The sequence below is a fragment of the Anguilla rostrata genome, chromosome 8 (assembly GCF_018555375.3).
Source record: "Anguilla rostrata isolate EN2019 chromosome 8, ASM1855537v3, whole genome shotgun sequence".
Classification (NCBI taxonomy): domain Eukaryota; kingdom Metazoa; phylum Chordata; class Actinopteri; order Anguilliformes; family Anguillidae; genus Anguilla; species Anguilla rostrata.
Genome location: NC_057940.1, coordinates 3,599,757 through 3,618,573, shown reverse-complemented (window position 1 = coordinate 3,618,573; position 18,817 = coordinate 3,599,757). Strand labels below are relative to the sequence as shown.

The 18,817-nt window shown below is 45.2% G+C and overlaps 2 protein-coding genes across 4 annotated transcripts; both read left to right on the top strand.

Moving 5' to 3' along the window:
• Window positions 1–5,477: 5,477 nt before the first annotated feature.
• LOC135260546 (oocyte zinc finger protein XlCOF6-like) lies at window positions 5,478–8,595 on the top strand. The gene is made up of 2 exons (XM_064345848.1): window positions 5,478–5,795; window positions 7,210–8,595. Exons 1-2 carry the CDS (start codon window positions 5,528–5,530, stop codon window positions 8,259–8,261), a joined length of 1,320 nt encoding a protein of 439 aa, XP_064201918.1. The 5' UTR covers window positions 5,478–5,527; the 3' UTR covers window positions 8,262–8,595.
• A 918-nt stretch (window positions 8,596–9,513) lies between these two features.
• prmt5 (protein arginine methyltransferase 5) lies at window positions 9,514–18,792 on the top strand. 3 transcript variants are annotated; one of them, XM_064345835.1, is made up of 17 exons: window positions 9,514–9,717; window positions 10,910–11,028; window positions 11,701–11,786; window positions 12,078–12,212; window positions 12,447–12,559; window positions 13,493–13,542; window positions 13,675–13,838; window positions 14,079–14,240; window positions 14,461–14,538; window positions 14,730–14,788; window positions 15,103–15,225; window positions 15,683–15,858; window positions 16,036–16,239; window positions 16,847–16,957; window positions 17,663–17,727; window positions 17,915–18,090; window positions 18,325–18,792. In XM_064345835.1, exons 1-16 carry the CDS (start codon window positions 9,578–9,580, stop codon window positions 18,065–18,067), a joined length of 1,938 nt encoding a protein of 645 aa, XP_064201905.1. In that variant the 5' UTR covers window positions 9,514–9,577; the 3' UTR covers window positions 18,068–18,090; window positions 18,325–18,792. The 3 variants fall into 3 exon arrangements, 1 of the variants encoding a protein (XP_064201905.1); XR_010331658.1 differs by having other exon boundaries at window positions 9,515–9,717; window positions 17,915–18,139; window positions 18,292–18,792; XR_010331659.1 differs by having other exon boundaries at window positions 9,515–9,717; window positions 17,915–18,147; window positions 18,239–18,402.
• The last annotated feature ends 25 nt before the right edge of the window (window positions 18,793–18,817 follow it).

Sequence of the window (18,817 nt, the reverse complement as noted above, 5' to 3'; positions counted from 1 at the left end):
TCAACCTACCTGCTCTATCCTCTATAAACCTACCTGCTCTGTCCTATTAACCTACCTGTTCTATCCGTTAAAAACCTACCTGCTTTATCCTTTATCAACCTACCTGCTATATCCTCCATAAACCTCCCTAATCTGTCCTCTATTAACCTACGTGCTTTATCCTCTATAAACCTACCTTATATCCTCTATAAACCTACCTGCTCTGTCCTATTAACCTACCTGCTCTATCTGTCATGGTTCTGTGTTCCTGTCTGTGTTTTCCCTGTTGGGCCGCCAGATGGCGGCACTTCTGTTTTGTGGCCTGCTCCCCCTGTGGAATTGTGTGATTGTTTTCAATTGTCCTATTATTGGTTCTTGGCTGTCTCGTTTTCCCTTCCCTCTCTGTGGCCTGATTGTTCATGGTGCCCTCCTGTGTCTCATCAGTGTCTGTTCTATTTAAGTTTCCCTTTTCCTTGACTCAGGTGCTGGATCCTTGGTTATGTCTGGTTGTGTTTGTGCGTAAGCCTCTACTCGTACCTGCTCCATGTCTTCCTGCCCATGTTCTGGTTTCCTAGTGTTTGGATTTTCTGGATTTTCTTTCTTCCTGTGTTGTTTTGAAGTTTTCCTTCGTTTGTTGAAAGTTGCCCTGTGTGGCTTTTTGTTCCCTTTTGTTTCCTTGTTTTAGTAAAGTCTTTTGTTCTTATCATTTGGAGTTTGTATTTTTCCCCCTCTGTGTTTCGGTCCAAACCCCCCACGCATCCTGACACTATCCCCTATACACCTATCTACTCTATCCTTTATAAACCTACCTTATATCCTCTATAAATCTACGTGCTCTATCCCCTATAAACCTACCTGCTCTATCCATCAGCCTACCTGCTCTGTCCTATTAACCTACCTGTTCTATCCTCTATAAACCTACCTGCTCTATCCTCTATCAACCTCACTGCTCTATCCTCTATAGGCCTACCTGCTCTACCTGCTGTATCCTTTATCATCCTACCTGCTCTATCCCCTATAAACCTACCTGCTCTGTCCTCTATAAACCTACCTGCTCTATCCATCAGCCTACCTGCTCTGTCCTCTATAAACCTACCTGTTCTATCCCTTAAAAAACCTACCTGCTCTATCCTCTATCAACCTACCTGCTATATCCCCTATAAACCTACTTTATATATCCTCTATCAACCTGCCTGCTCTGTTCTCTATAAACCTCCCTAATCTGTCCTTTATTAACCTACCTGTTCTATCCTCTGTAAACCTACCTGCTCTATCCTTTTAACCTACCTGCTCTATCCCCTATACGCCTACCTGCTCTACCTGCTGTATCCTTTATCATCCTGCCTGCTCTGTCCTTTATAAACCTACCTGCTCTGTCCTCTATCAACCTACCTGCTCTGTCCTATTAACCTACCTGCTCTATCCTCTATCAACCTACCTGCTCTGTCCTTTATTAACCTACCTGCTCTATCCTTTATCAACCTACCTGCTCTGTCCTTTATTAACCTACCTGCTCTATTCTCTATAAACCTGCCTAATCTGTCCTCTATCAACCTACCTGCTATATCCTCTATAAACCTAACTGCTCTGTCCTATTAACCTACCTGCTTTATTCTCTGTCAGCCTACCTGATCTATCCTCTATCAGCCTATCTCCTCGTATCAGACTACCTGAAATTAGTTTTACACTGTATGAGCAAAAGTGTCTGGGCACCCCTTGCTCTGGGTCTTTTTTTCATTTTTTGGGTTAGGCCCCTTAAGTTCCTGTGAATGCAAAGCTACAGCATATAATCACCTTCTGGATGATTCTGTGCTACCACAGCAGTTTGGGAAAGGCCCTTTCTTGTTTCAGCATGACAGTGCCCCCTGGCACACATCAAGGTCATTATTGGAATGTTTTTGTTGAGAATGGTGTGGAGGAACTTGACTGGCCTGGAAGGAGCCCGGACCTCCACCCCATCCAACACCTTTGTGATCAATTGGAAAGCCAGCTGCAAGCCAGGCCTAATCAGCCAATCAGTGCCGGACCTCACAAATCCTCTTCTGGCGGAATGGAAGCAAATCCCTGCAACAATGCTCCAACATCTAGTATAAAGTCTTCCCAGAAGAGTGGAGGTTGTTATCACATCAATGGGTGGATCAACTCCATAATTAATGCCCATAATTTTAGATGAGATTATTGGATGTCAGGTGTCCACATACTTTTGACCATGCAGTGTTCTTCATCTCATGCTATAATAATACTTGGTCTTTACAAATAACAATAATCAAAGTGCTTACAATCTTTCTCTCTCACCCAGGTGCGGTGTTTGTGGATGAAAACCGGGCAGAGCTCATCGAAAGGGTTACTACACCAATGCCAATAGCAGATTCTTTACTTGCTAAAAATATGGTCGATTGGCAGCTGTACGAAGAGATCCAGAAGGAAGAAACCAAGCCGAAGAGCATGAGACTGATCTACACAGCTCTCAATGCTGACGCAAAGAAAGTTGCCTTCTTGGAGCTGCTGATACAGAAGGACCGTTATCTTGTCCAAGATCTGGGTATGAGACCTTACATTCAAGTACTATCCTTTCTGTCCTGTTTGTCTTCCCTGTCAACCTCTTCTATATTCATCGGTTTATTTGTGTGAAATGTCCACCAGATATTATACCGTATAACAAAAATTTTAGGGAATTAATTGTGATATTGATTTTATTAAAGTGAAGTAAATTAGAGTAACTTGAATTCATGATATACTGCTGCATGGAAAAATATTGAATCAAACAAGTCATCTTAAGGTGTTTGTTAATTGTGTTAATTGTACATTTCTTTGTTAGGTATGAACTTGTTTTGTTTCCGTTAATTCCCTGTTCATCTGTTTTAATTTCTTTTGTAATAATAGACCTGATAGGATGATTTTTTTTAACATTCATCTTTCATTCTTTACATCTATAGCTGAGAAGAAACTTGAGGCCATAATGAAGAAATGTCGTTGAGGATTAACACTCCTGCTTGGAAAAGTCATTTTTTGACCTTACCTACCTTAAAACTCTGAAGAATGAAGGGTACCGTTTGAAGAATATGCAGACTGAAACATAAAATTCAACGAAGATGCACTGTGTGAGAGTGGGGGACATTTACCTGCCTTACCTTGATAGTATGAATACAGTTAAGCTAATTTAATGCTAGCTAAAATTGCACATAGTGGAGGCCATATTAATGATGGCTATCACTGGGGTCCCTGCCACCTCACAGTGAATGTTGATACTGCTGTTGTTGTAACACTATATGCAACAATACATTTCTATTATGATCTTTATCAAGATTTATTTTAATAATTATTATCCCTGTGAGTTTGCACACATGTTTTTTGAAATGTGATATATATGTTCAATGTGTAAGTATTAAAATAAAACTTGATGCATATGTTTTCTTTATGTATAAGTAGTATTTATGTTTAAGTTGTATATTTTGTGGTCCCTTTCAGTTTTACCTTACTCCAGTAGCCTAGTAAGGTAAAATAACAGATTTTTGAAGTATTTTCACTGGAATAAAAAAATTCTTAATATTATTGTTTTTGTTACCAGTATGTTTCATTGACATTCCTCAAGATAAATTTTAACAGTATCTAAAATGTATTTTAAATATCTGTTAAGTGCGTTTACTGCTTGTATGTCTGTCTGAAATTACATTTTTAAGTAAAGCAAACAGACTGTCTTCATTTTTCATTTTCTAAAGTTTGTATTCCTCAGGAGTGTCATTCCAGTCAGATGGGAGTATTTGTGTTCTCAGCTGTGTGTCCCTTTTATGTGAAAACAAAATGGAACGTATTTGTAATAAAAATCAGTTTTATTACGTGTCACGTGTGGATTTTTTTTTTCTTTTGTTTTTCTCATTTTATAACTTTTCCATGCAATAACAAACAAACAATCAGCAGATATTTCACTCTCTCCAAATGAATTGGCATTTAATTGCCACTGACATCAACCAAATAAACTGTTTAAGAACTATAAAGGAAACTGCTTTTTGCTGCAGCTCGTCTGGTCTTCAACCTCCCCAGACACTCCCACGTAACTCCCCTACTCACTACCGTCCACTGGCTGCCTGTTATGGCTCGCATCAAATTTAAAACATACCAGGCAGTCAAGGGATCAGCCCCAGCATACCTCCACAAGATCTTCAAACCCTACATGCCAGCCAGATCCCTCCGTTCCGCCACCTCAGGACGCCTGGCACGTCCCCCTCTTCGCACCTGCACTTCCCGAACATGTCTCCTGTCTGTTCTGGCCCCACGATGGTGGAATGACCTCCCCCGTGGAGGTAAGAACAGCTGAGACACTGACCCACTTCAAGCGACAACCGAAGACTCACCTCTTCAGGCTACACCTCTCCCCATACCTCCCTACCTCCCTGTAATCTCTAAATTGACTGTAAGCTTAGGTTTGTAACTAGGTAGCTGTTTCGTAGGTGACTTAGTTAATGAACTCGTCTTAACTACTGCTTGTATTTTTGCATAGACTGCGTTGTTGCTGTTCTCGTTTGTGTTAGTGTTAATCAGCTTAACCTACAGGGTCCAAGTTGAACTATGTGGTTGTTCCCTGCACTTGGAACGGTACTTCTGTCTAGGGTTTTCGACATACTTGTTCCTGGTTATGGTTATGCACGTTGTTATACGTCGTTCTGGATGAGAGCATCTGCCAAATGCCTGTAATGTAATGTAATGTATATATGTAATGTCCTGCCTACTTAAATATGCAGGTGTGCAAATATGCAGTATGTATCACAGTTCTACCAGACAAAATGGTCATTATAATATTGCTTTGTACGTGAATGTGATAAAATGTCCACATTTCCACTATGCTTTCCCAATATTTAGCTTTGAAACAGGGGGAGACAGAATTACACTTCAATTAAAGTTGTTGGGGGGGGGGGGGGGGGGCTGTGTCCCCCACGTCAGCTACGCCCCTGCCCACGTTAAGTGGTTCTGAGACGAAAAAGAAGCAACAGTGCAGATAGGCCCCGTCACGTGATCAAGCTGTGCGCTACCACGGTTGTCTCATGACCCTGTTACAAATCTATTCGATTTTGTTTTTAACCAATCAGAGATCAGTGCGCCTAGTCAAGGCAAACGGAATTGTGATATTTTATCATTTTTTCTCTATTCTGTTCGGCCTATAAAGTTTTACGATCCAGGAAAAATGTGAAATGTTAGTGCGTGCTTCTAATGATCACCACAATGTGAGCGTTTGCCACCTAATTCGTGCTGGAGCAGGCTAGATGAATTTCTACAACGCTCTTAGGAAATACATTGTAGACGCATCAGTAATTCTATTTCTGGGCCGTGGTACCCATCTTGCGGTGGTGCCCTGGCGGTGCCACATGCGGAAGTATCGAAATGAACAGGATTTAATAGCACCACGTGATCACGTTTCCCTTCTACTTCCAGTTCATTGCTGGCTTCCACAGAAGTTTTTCACGTTGTGTTTGGGCGTTTTCTTGGGGAAAGAGACAACGATACAGAGCTTATAAGTACATGAATAACAGCTGGCGTTTAATGCGTGGGCAAGATGAAGAATTTTGTAGCCTTTCAGTCACAGTTAGCCTCCATTATGGAAGTACTAGCCAAAGCAGCTGTTGCCGAAATAAGCAAACTTGTTGAAGATGGGTCCGTTGTGTTGTATCTGGAAGTATCCCGAAGCCATAAAGAAATTGACAGTCTGAGGAGGAAACTGCAGCAGGTGGAGAGCGAGCTGAGGACGGCGCGAGATGCAGCAGCGCGAGAGAGCCGCTCTATTGGAGTCCAGGTTGAGGACCAGTTTGGGGGAGCAGAAAGAGGTATGCTTGTATCATATTTTGCCAGTGAAACGTATATATATATTTATTTATAACGTTATTAATTGATTTTACACGTAGGGCTATTTATCAAAGGGAAATTGTTTTGATGCGTAACGAAATAAAGGTTAATTAACAGTGATACAAAATGTAATAATAATATTTGCACCGAAATACAATATGTGGTTATATTGTTTTTAATTGTGAAATGCAATTTTCGTGCATTTAAATACAGTCCACCTCGGAACGTAATCTCCCTGCACACTGTATTTCACTCCGTGAACACCGGCGGTGGTATAAACGCGACCGAAGGGAACGCGAATAACAATAACCTATTTTATTTTCTTCAACCAATTTCAAAATCTTTCCAAAATAAAATTTCATCAGCTGTACAGTCACGGTGCTGAGTGCGTGGCTGACTTACGATCAGTTTGCCTTTAAAAAAAAAAAAAAAAAAAAAATCACGTTCAGGCCGTAACCAGATGCCAGATCGCTATAGCTATGTCAGTCTTGTTTTTGTTAATGGCTCACCGAGTTATAGCTATTGTTTTTACTTTCGATCTGCACGTGCTGTTGCATAATTTTGTCTGTTTGAAACATGTCCATATAACGTTTGCACATTGAATCGTTTTGGCACGCTTAACCTTCCATATTAATCATGCTACAGTGAATGTACATACAGTACACATTTAGAGCATGGAATTTGTGTTACAGTCCTGGTTTACAAACACTTTCGGACTTTTCAAATTACGAGAAAAAAGTAATAAATAAATAGATATGTAAATAAATGAATGAATAAACGTGATCGAAATGTCTACCCATTTCAATGTATTTGAAAATTGGGATAAACCAGATTTTCATATGTAGAATTGCTTATATCAGCAGTGAATGGCAAATTAAAACTCTTGTGACAATAAGGACGATCTGGATTTCTGTAGGATAAACTGATATCTAAAAATAGCATGCATGAATCCAAAATCTTTACTGATTAACCACTTCATCAAGACTGGATTCTCAGACAATTATTTCCCCTTTGTATATATATTATATCTTTTACCAGAGTCCATGAGATACATACTCTGCCAGGAGTCTGGTCAATGCAGAGAAAATAAGTTCATATAACATACAAGAATAAAATAAATATATAAAAAAAACAGACTACAGTCAGCTAAGGCACTTGTCTAAAGCATACATTGTTCAGTAAAAGATTACTATTTTATCAGTAGAAGTAGATTCGTTTAGAAGCCTGTAACTCTTTCAGATGCGGCATAAAGAAGCTGATTGTTACTGTGAGTCATTGTACTGTATTGGGTTGTCACGGGTAAGCGTTTGTGTTAATATTGGAAGGTACAGAGATGTGGATTGGGTAGCATGTTTCTCGTAACTGTACCTTCAGTAAAACTAACATTTGCTCCAGTGTTTCCCACAGGAGTTGTAGTTGGTGGTGATGATGCTGGAGAGAGACGTCCCTTTGAACAGAAGCACTTTGAGGAGGAATTTGATCGACAGACAAGCGACACGCAGCCTGCGTTTGGATTTACGGTGAAGGCAGAGCAAGAGGAAGAGCATGTAGTCCAGAGACTCAATCAGACAGGATGTGAACACAGTGCAGGAAGACTCAACGATCTGGGCTCTGAGTATGTAATGTACAAGAGAGACAGTCAGCTGTGGACTTCCTTTACACAAGGGGACAATGCCATTGCAACTAATGATGTGGTGTGTTCTGACACTATGGAAAAGTGCTCACAGAGTCTGTCAGTTCACTCACCACTACAGCATGCTCCTGCCACTGTGGAAGTCTCTGGAAGCATGCTATCCTCCTTGGGGAAAGATGTTCATGTTGTTCATGGTGTTCTTGTGAAAGAGGAAGCAGGTGGGCAATGTTCATACGCTGAAGAGAACAGATCTGAGATGGGTGGCACACAGCAGACAGAGTACAGACAGCCTTCACTCTCAATTAGTGATAATCAAACCTCACAGCTCTTTCAACCGCTGCAGCAGCCCTTAGACTGGCAAATAGGAATTACTGACAGCATCGCAGATCCAAACTCAGACGGCCGCAAAAAGACCAGAATACACTGGAGAAGTGGTACAGGGAAGAAACCTTACAGCTGCACACAGTGCGAGAAGAGTTTCAGTCGGTTCATCGACCTAGAGAGACATCAGCGGAGCCACACAGGAGAGAAACCATTCAGCTGTGCACAGTGTGGAAAGGGTTTCAGTCTGAGGTGTAACCTTCTCAGACACGAGAGGGTTCACAGTGGGAGTAAACCATTCGGTTGTACTCATTGTGGGAAGAGGTTTGCTCCGGGAACTAACCTTAGAGCACACTACAGAATTCACACAGGCGAGAGACCATATCACTGCACTCAATGTGGGAAGAATTTCACTCAGCTGGGTAGTCTTAAAGCTCACCAGAAAGTCCATAGTAGAAATGAATTACTACAGTTTGGGATGAGCTGTACGTGACTATAATAAGTTCAAAAACATTACATTTTATAGTCACCATATTAACTCAAATATCAGAAACGAATCTGCTGTGTGTAGAAGGACAAAGTTACTATGGTCTTATTGGTCTTCATAGAAATGTGTTTATTAAGAAAAATAGAGGGAGATGCATAAATATAATTTTGGGAAAAGAGTGTTCTATGGTGAATAAATGACACCCGTGTGATGTTGAGAGGAAATTGAGAGGATTGTGGGAAATTTCATTGAGCCAGTGAAGCTCTGGTCTAACTGTAAGGTTTTATGAGGGAAAACATGCTGGCATGTTTCCAGCTAACAATAAAGCTATGGCTATCCATGACTGCCAATTCATTTACAGATTCCATACATTCAACAGGTTTGTTAGTTCTCATTACTATTTTTGTCTTCACGCATTATTTATCAAACCTGGGTCAAATAAGTATTTTAAATACTTTAACTCTATTAAAAACAAAACCAGTTTGGGTTTGCCTTTTGATATCGCCGACACTATTTACTAAAGTCAGATATAGAAAGAACAACTTCTGGATGTGAAAGAGGTTTGATTGAAACTGCTCAAGCTGCCCCGAGTCGTCATGCTTATGTTTAATACCATAACCTAATCGGCTTCTGTAAAGTGATCGCTGAAAACTCAAACACTGGGACCAGTTGGAAGGTTGGCAAAGTTGGTTACAGCAAACCATTGTTTTGGGACAACACTTGGATTCACGCTTCATTACATTACATTTGTTTAGCAGACACTCTATCTGTGACAGTGAAAGAAAACAAGTGCATCCACAACTTATTTGAGCAGCAGTGCAGGACCTGTTTTTAACATTCCCAGACCACAGTCAAACATTAAATGTAAATTATGGTTCTGTGGGTGGTACCATTCTTTTTTTCTGGGTTGTATCAATATTTCGGTAGGTCACATTCTGTCATAACCATAGACCACGTAATATAGAATCACAAAACTATTAGAAAATGCTACACAGTTATGTGCATAGAGCTATATCGTAGCCGATAAGTTCTTACAGTTCTATGATATATTAGGTCCTGTTATAAAAGCGCCGAAGTAAATCTTCAGGCAGCCCTATGAGAATATCGCATTTGCGGGTTGGCAGAAATGAATGTTCATTCAATCAATCTTTAGAAATCTAAACTGCAACTAATTTGCCCGATTTCTTTGTTGCCTCCTATGAGATTCCGTAGTTAGAAGTCTCGCGAGAGTCATCAACCATGAAACTGATCGCCACAGAACTACCATTTTGGTTCTTACCGATTCATTCTGTCCGTGGAAGATCGGCCCGTGTAGAGCCGCAATGTCTTCTAACGGCATTTCATCTCCTTCGCGCAACTCCACGATGGCGTCGGCGAGTACAGGGAGCCGGGTCTCCTGCGGGAGAGATTTGAATTGTGTACCCGAGGTGGCGGATACGCTGGCGGCTGTCGCCAGGCTCGGGTAAGTTAGCCCAAACTGTGTCTTTAATTTCTGTGAAGGGTTCCGTGACTGGTGAATGCGAGGTTGATGCGATGGATTGTCAAAGTCGCTTGGCAGCACGTGAGGCTCAGGGGGTAGTCGCTATCTAACTTTAATTTCTCACGTGTTTGGTGGCAGTTCAGTAGCATTGTTTGGCGAAATGTCATGCTAACTAACTATGTAGCTAAGCACAGTAGACATTTTGCAAAAAGACGCACAGTATTCAAAATCTCTGCTGATCAGATCATAGCTACCAGCCAGTGTAAAATTATTGTAGACGTTTTTTCGATGTGAGCAGACTGGTGCATTCATTTAGGCAACAGCCACAACGGTACGCCAGCTAGGTTGCTGTCTGGTTACTTAACGAAAACATTTGACAATATTGAAGTGGGAAACGTTTGATTTTTTTGTGCCAAATTTATTTGAGCAAACTCAAGGCTGTTGAACTAACTGTCTGGCTAGAGACAGAGCCTGACAGCCAGATGCGTAGTCGGCCAACGTTGGCGCTCTAATTTAGCTACTATCTACTAGCTAACGTTAGTAAAAAATCAACAGCTGAGCTAGCTGGCTAGTCTGCGCACTGCCAGAGCGCGTGGTCATTTTTGTACAATACGAGTCGGAACGATATAGCCGCATACTTTAGAGAAGGGTATATGGCTAATAACTGGTATATCTCATTGAATCGCGCAAACAAAAGGCTAACTTTTTTTCTAGTTAAGATTTTTCTTTTCACCTAATGTAACAGAAAGCAGACCCGTCCTGCCTGTGTTTTTCGGGGGGGTCTCGCGCTGTTTGGGTGATGCCAACCCCCTTCCAGATTTAGGCCTAGGTCTCTGAGTCTTGGCTGATCAGGGTCAAACTTGTATCGTACTCATTTTGAGAGAGAGAAAAATGGTTTAGACTTCTTTGGTTTCAGTTTTCCCTAACATTAGACTCTTGGGGGGGGAAGAAAGGGGTTCTGTGAAAGGGTTCTTTGGCTTGTCCTCATAGGGGAACCCCTATTACAATTTAAGTAAATAACATCCGTTTTTCTTATTTTCTATCTAATAAAATAACACACTTTAAGAATCTCTCACTCTCTCAGTGCAGAGTTAATGTCTCTCACTCTCTCTAATGATTAGATTTTATTTACAAAGCGCCCCTCTCTCTCTCTCTCTCTCTCTCTCTCTCTCAGGTTTGACTTCCTGTGTATGCCGCTGTTCCACCCACGGTTCCAGAGAGAGTTTGAGTTGGACCCAGCGCGGGGTCGTCATGGCGCCCACACCCGCTCTGACCTGCTGCTATGCGGGAGAGGTGATGTGGGGGTTGGGGGTGGGCTATAGGCTACTGATGGCTGTAGGAGAGAAGGGGGCGGGGCTACAGAGGGGGCAGAGCTACAGGGCTCTGTATATACATGTCATACATTCAGCTGTGCAGCCTGCGTAACACATTCAGCTGCGCAGCCTGCATCATACGTTCAGCTGCGCAGCCTGTGCCATACGTTCAGCTGCGCAGCCTGTGCCATACGTTCAGCTGCGCAGCCTGTGTCATACGTTCAGCCACGCAGGCTGTGTCATACGTCCAGCTATGCAGCCTGTCATACATTCACCTGTGCAGCCTGCGTCATACGTTCAGCTGCGCAACCTGTGTCATACTTTCAGCTGTGCCGCCTGTGTCATAAGTCCAGCTATGTAGCCTGTGTCATACATTCAGCTGTGTGTCATATGTTCAGCTGTGCAGCCTGTGTCATACGTTCAGCTGTGCCGCCTGTGTCATACATTCACCTGCGCAGCCTGTGTCATACGTTCAGCTGTGCAGCCTGTGTCATACATTGACATGCGCAGCCTGTGTCATACGTTCAGCTGTGCAGCCTGCCCCTCTGTGTCCGTCCTGGTTGCATGTGGTGATGAATAGATAGTGTGGTTGAGCTCACTGCGTATTTTGGGGAGAGCCGAGATGACTGTTTGTGTCCTTCCCCCACCACAGACTGGAACACCCTGATTGTGGGGAAGCTGTCTCCCTGGATTGAGACCGACTCGGAGGTGGAGACGGAGCGCAAGAACTCTGAGTTGGTAAGACTTGGTCGGTTCTCCATCTTAGAACAGGAGTAGAACCGGGCAGCGCTTATATACCCCACAGATAGAGTAGAGAGAAAGTCCGTACGCCCTTTACATACAGAATCTTTAAAAAATAACTGAAAATAATACTGATGTGATGTGTCAACTTATGGCTCTGTGTAGAGTGGACAGGAGTAACGTTAAAGACCTGAACACTGTTCTCTTCTCCATCATCTCGCTTTTATTTCTCCTGTCTGTTCCATTCATCCTCCTTTTTTTATCCTCTCCCTCTCTCCCCCTGTCCAGGCGCTGGTGCAGGAGCTGAATTTCTCCGCGTACCTGGGACTGCCAGCCTTCATGATCCCCCTCAGGACCCCCCACTGCGCCAACCTGGCCCGAATCCTGCTCAATCACATCCACACGGGACACCACTCCTGCATGGTAATCAATAATCACATCCACACCGGACACCACTCCTGCATGGTAATCAATAATCACATCCACACCGGACACCACTCCTGCATGGTAATCAATAATCACATCCACACCGGACACCACTCCTGCATGGTAATCAATAATCACATCCACACTGCTCTCCTTAATCCTGACACTCTCACTGATGGTCAGCTAGCTTTTCCGATCAGATTAATTGATTGATTATTGGTTGTCGTTCAGTTCTGGATCCGTGTGCCTCTGCTGGCCCCTGAGGACACTCGCGATGACATCATCGACAACGAGCCGGTTAAACACAGCGATGACGGCAGCACGGACGAGAAAACCTGGGCTTGGTGAGGGTGACATCATCACAGCCACTTCCTGTCTTTATTTATTTTTATTTTATTTGACCTTTATTTAACCAGGTAAAATCAGTTGAGAACCAATTCTCATTTACAATGATGACCTGGCCAAGAGGCGTCAGCAACAGTAAATACGTGTAAAAAAAAAAAAATTAAAAAAAAAACAGTCAGCACAAAACGACGCATACAGTACAGATACAGTGCAGTACAACATACAGTATGACACGACAGTACATAAGAAACGGCAAAAGACGGCATAGGTAAATAAAATAAATCAAAAGTCAATAAATAAAATCAATAAACCAATTAATAAACACTGTGCAAGAGAAGGTGATTTACTGGATATTCTTTGTACAGTTGTAACGGGAGAGAGAGTGAAGAGAGGGCTGGTCAGCAGGTGCAGCAGTCAACTATGACCTGTTGCAGATTTTGTTTGAACATGTTGAGAGATGTGAGAGTGTGCCAGTGTACCCAGTCGCACACTTAGGACATCACAACACCAATAAGGAGATGATTGGAAGAGTGTCCCTCCTCAGCTTCCTGAATGAGAGCGAAAATAACTGTTGGGTTTGGTCTCCAGTTTCTGATCTCATTTCCTGAATGGGGTTTCTGGGTAGCTCATCCTATTAAACCTATTAAATCTGTTCCAATGTGTAGATGGCCCCATGGTCTGGTATCTGTTAAGGCTCTGTTCCAGTGTGTGGATGGGCCCCATGGACTGGTATCTGTTAAGGTTCTGTTCCAATGTGTGGATGGGCCCCATGGACTGGTATCTGTTACGGCACTGTTCCAGTGCATGGATGGGCCCCCTGGTCTGGGACCATATCTGGACCGTGCAAGTGTGGACTGTGTGTCACATAATTGGCCAGGGTCTGTTCTATCTGTGGTGTTTTTTTCAGTCTTTCCCCTTTTTTGGCTTCACAGGTGGCATTCCTTCAGAACACTGTGTGACTACAACAAGAGGATCTGCTTGGGTAAGAGAGTGAGGGGTGTGGCATGGAGGAAAGATTAATCTGTGCGGGTGTATACTGTAGAACCCAGATAATTAGTAACGTTTCATTTTAATATATGAATATTTCACACTAGTTTTGTCCTTTTTCTCCTAGCCATTGAAGTTGGAGCAGACATGCCCTCTGACTCTGTGATTGACAAGTGGCTCGGGGAACCAATCAAAGCAGCCATTCTTCCCACCAGCATTTTCCTGACCAATAAGAAAGGGTTTCCTGTCTTGTCAAAGGCACACCAGCGAATCATATTCCGTCTTTTTAAGGTACTGACTGCACTTTTTGGAGGCCGTTTGATAAGAGAACTGTTTTTAAAAATGTTTAATAACAAAAACTTTAACTGTGACACAAATTAGACAGTTACAGCAACAGCAGGGTCTCATCTGGGACCCAATCCTGCAACCCCCTGATATGGAAACGGAGCTGCAGTGCATGTCTGTCCCTGTGGGGAGTCACTGTTTCTCTCCCTTTTCACTCTTTCTTTCTCCCGCTCCCCCCATCCCCAGCTCGAGGCTCAGTTCATATTCACGGGTGCGAGCCGGCACAGTGAGAAGGATTTCCGCTCCTACCTGCAGTACCTGGAGTACCTGAACCAGAACCGCCCCGCCCCCAACTCCTACGAGCTCTTCGCCAGGGGCTACGAGGACTACCTGCAGTCCCCCCTGCAGGTACGTGTGCGTGTGTGCGCGTGTGCGCGTGCGCAACTGTAACTGCATGTGAGTGTGTGTGTGTGTATGTGTAAGTGCGTGTGTAAGTGTGTGTAACTGTGAGTGTGTGTAGGTGCATGTGTATGTGAGTGTGTGTAGGTGCATGTGTAAGTGCGTGTAAGTGTATGTGAGTGTGTGTAACTGCGTATACTTCTCTGTTCTCATCCTGTGTCTGTTTCAGCCTCTCATGGATAACCTGGAGTCTCAGACCTATGAGGTGTTTGAGAAAGACCCCATTAAATACTCCCAGTACCAGCAGGTAAGAGCGGACAGCACACACACAGCCTTCAGGATCTGTGTGTGTGTGTGTGTGTGTGTGTGTGTGTGTGTGTGTGTGTGTGTGCGCGCGCGCGTGCGCGGGGGGGGCGTGGGCGTGCAAGGTGATCAGTGTGTGCGTGCGAGCAAGCGATATAGAATTAGTGCATTACCTGCTCTGTGCTCATTTTCCAGGCTGTGTACAAGTGTCTGCTGGACAGAGTGCCAGAGGAGGAGAAGGACACCAACGTGCAGTGAGTACATTCCTACGTCCGATTACGCGCACGCACGTACGCGCGCACACACACACTCTTTATTTTGTATTGCCACTTTACGTTTGCCTGCATTTAATGGTTAGAAACAGACATAAGTGTATCAGGCCTTCCTTTCTCTCCCTGCCTCCCCATTACAGGCATTGAGCAGATGCTCTTATCCAGATTAACTTTTGCATAGCATTTACATTTGATCCATCCTCTTTCTCTCTCTCTCTCCGTTTCCCTCCCTCGCTCTGTCTCTCTGTCACTCTCTTTCTCTCTCTCTCTCCCCCTCCCCCCCCCCCCCCCATCAGGGTGCTGATGGTTTTGGGGGCCGGGCGGGGTCCCCTGGTGAACGCATCCCTGCGTGCTGCGAAGCAGGCCGATCGGAAGCTCCGGGTGTACGCCGTGGAGAAGAACCCTAACGCCGTCATTACGTAAGCCCCGCCCCTAATGCCGTCATTACGTAAGCCCCGCCCCTAACGCCGTCATTATGTAAGCCCCGCCCCTAATACGTCATGACATAAGCCCCGCCCCTAGCGCCGTCATTACGTAAACCCCGCCCCTAGCGCTGTCATTACGCAAGCCCCGCCCCTAACGCCGTCATTATGTAAGCCCCGCCCCTAATACGTCATTACATAAGCCCCGCCCCTAGCGCCGTCATTACGTAAACCCCGCCCCTAGCGCCGTCATTACGTAAACCCCGCCCCTAGCGCTGTCATTATGCAAGCCCCGCCCCTAACGCCGTCATTACGTAAGCCCCGCCCCCAATGCCGTCATTACGTAAGCCCCGCCCCTAACGCCGTCATTACGCAAGCCCCTCTTTTTCCATCTTTCTCTCGTTTCTCATTCTCCTCCGCTCTCTTTCTCGCTCTCCCTCTGCTTTGCTCTCAGTTTGGAAAACTGGCGGTTCGAGGAGTGGGGCGATCAGGTGACCGTGGTGTCATGTGACATGAGGGAGTGGGCGGCGCCGGAGAAGGCCGACATCATCGTTAGTGAGCTGCTGGGGTCCTTCGGGGACAACGAGCTGTCCCCAGAGTGCCTGGACGGAGCACAGCACTTCATGAAGGGTAGGGGGCGGAGCTTATTTAGAACTTCCTGAAGGGTTGGGGCGGAGCTTATTCAGAACTTCCTGATGGGTAGGGGGTGGAGCTTACTTAGTACTTCCTGAAGGGTTGTAAATGAACAGAGTAAATGAAGACCAAAGAATATATCTCTCTTTCTCTTTCTCTCTCTCTCTCTCTCAGAGGATGGGGTGAGCATCCCCTGTTCCTACACCTCCTTCCTGGCCCCCCTGTCTTCCTCTAAGTTGTATAATGAGGTGCGGGGGTGCAGGGAACGGGACAAGGACCCCGAGTGTCACTTTGAGACTCCCTATGTGGTGCGGCTGCACAACTTCCACCAGCTGGCTGACCCCAAACCCTGCTTCACCTTCACACACCCCACTACAGGTAACTCTCACCTTCACACATCCTACTACAGGTAACACTCACCTTCACACATCCGACTACAGGTAACTCTCACCTTCACACATCCCACTACAGGTAACTCTCACCTTCACACACCCTGCTACAGGTAACTCTCACCTTCACACATCCGACTACAGGTAACTCTCACCTTCACACACACATGGCTACAGGTAACTCTCACCTTTACACACATGGCTACAGGTAACACTCACCTTTACACACATGACTACAGGTAACACTCACCTTCACACATCCTACTACAGGTAACTCTCACCTTCACACACATGGCTACAGGTAACACTCACCTTTACACACATGACTACAGGTAGCACTCACCTTTACACACATGACTACAGGTAACACTCACCTTCACACATCCTACTACAGGTAACTCTCACCTTCACACACACCCGACTACAGGTAACTCTCACCTTCACACACATGGCTACAGGTAACACTCACCTTTACACACATGACTACAGGTAGCACTCATCGTCACACACCTCAGGTAATGAGTGCAGATAATGCTGTGTGTGGCTGAGGGACAGGATGCAGTCATCTGACTCTGCTCTCTGTCTTCCTCTGTCAGATATGAATAATAACAGGTATCAGTGCCTGCGGTTCTCAGTGCAGTGCAACTCGGTGCTCCACGGGTTCGCCGGGTACTTCGAGACCACGCTGTACGCAGACGTCACGCTCAGTAAGTCTGCTTTCCTGCTTCTGTCAGTGCCGTCGTGATGATGATGATGGTCATTAGCCTGCTAACGGAGGTGCGGCCGCTCCACTGTTATTAGTGAAAGTGTTGTTAATGCAGTTTTTGTGTGTGTGTGTGTGTGTACTCGTGCGTGTGTGTCCGTGTGTGTGTGTGTGTGTGCCCTTCCGTGTGTGTGCGTGTGTGCTCGTCCGTGTGTGTGTACTCGTTTGTGTGTGTGTGTGTGTGTGCTCGTCCGTGTTTGTGCGTGTGTGTGTGTGTCCGTGTGTACTCGTCCGTGTGTGCGTGTGTGTACTCGTGTGTGCGTGTCTGTGTGTGTGTACTCGTGTGTGTGTGTGTGTGTGCGCGTCCGTGTGTGTGTGTGTGTGTGCATGTGTGTGTGTGTGTGTGTGTGTGTGCGCTCGTCCGTGTGTGTGTGTGTGCGCTCGTCCGTGTGTGTGTGTGCGTGTGCTCGTCCGTGTGTGTGTGTGCGTGTGCTCGTCCGTGTGTGTGTGTGTACTCGTGCGTGTGTGTCCGTGTGTGTGTGTGTACTTGTGTGTGTGTGTGTGTGTACTTGTGCGTGTGTGTCCGTGTGTGTGTCCGTGTGTGTGTCCGTGTGTGTGTGTGCGCGTGTGCTCGTCCGTGCGTGTGTGTGTCCATGTGTGTGTGTGTGTGTGTGTGCGTGTGTGTGTGCGTGCTTTCTTATGTCTTCAGGTATCAAGCCAGAGACTCACTCTCCTGGAATGTTCTCCTGGTTCCCTATTCTGTTTCCTCTCAAAGTAAGTTTGTGATCTTAATAGTTATTTATATTTAATATCTGCTGTGTTAATAGTCTCTCGCCCTCTCTCTCACAGTGCCATGTTAATGTCTCTCGCCCTCTCTCTTTCAGTGCCATGTTAATGTCTCTCGCCCTCTCTCTCACAGTGCCCTGTTAATGTCTCTCGCCCTCTCTCTGTGTGCCTGCAGCAGCCCATCCCCCTGTCGCGGGGTGATGATGTCAGCGTGCGGTTCTGGAGGTGTAATAATGGGAAGAAGGTGTGGTACGAGTGGGCCGTGACCGAGCCCGTCTGCTCCGCCATCCACAACCCAGCCGGCCGGTCCTACACCATCGGCCTGTAGAGCAACACGCGCACACTCACTCACTCCATACACACACACTCACTCACTGCACACACACACTGTGCGCACACACTCACTCACTCCACACACACACACACACACACACACTCACTCTCACTCCACACACTCACTGTGCGCACACATACACACACTCACTCACTCCACACACACACACACACACACACTCACTCTCACTCCACACACACACTGTGCACACACAACACATCACTCACTCCACACACACACTGTGCGCACACACACACACACACTCACTCTCACTCCACACACACACTGTACACACACACACACACACACTCACTCACTCCACACACTCACTGTACACACACACTGTGTGCACCCACACACTCACTCCACACACACTCACTCTCACTGTACACAAACACACACACTCACTGTACACGCATGCACACTCGCACTCCACACACAAACTCACACTCATTCCATACGACACATACACACACACACACTCACACTCATTCCATACGACACACACACACTCACACTCACACAAACTCACACTCATTCCATACGACACATACACACACACAGACAGTCCCTGATTGAGTGAGATGAGTAGGTCAGAAGTTGAACCCGAGTGGAGTTTGGGATGCGGAGAGATCTGCTCATTCCGTTGTCATGGTAACTTTTGATTTTTCCCCCTCACTTTGTCCCCTGAAAAGAATAAAGCCTTTGTCAAGTTCAAACTGCGTGTTGTTTGTTTCTGTAGTT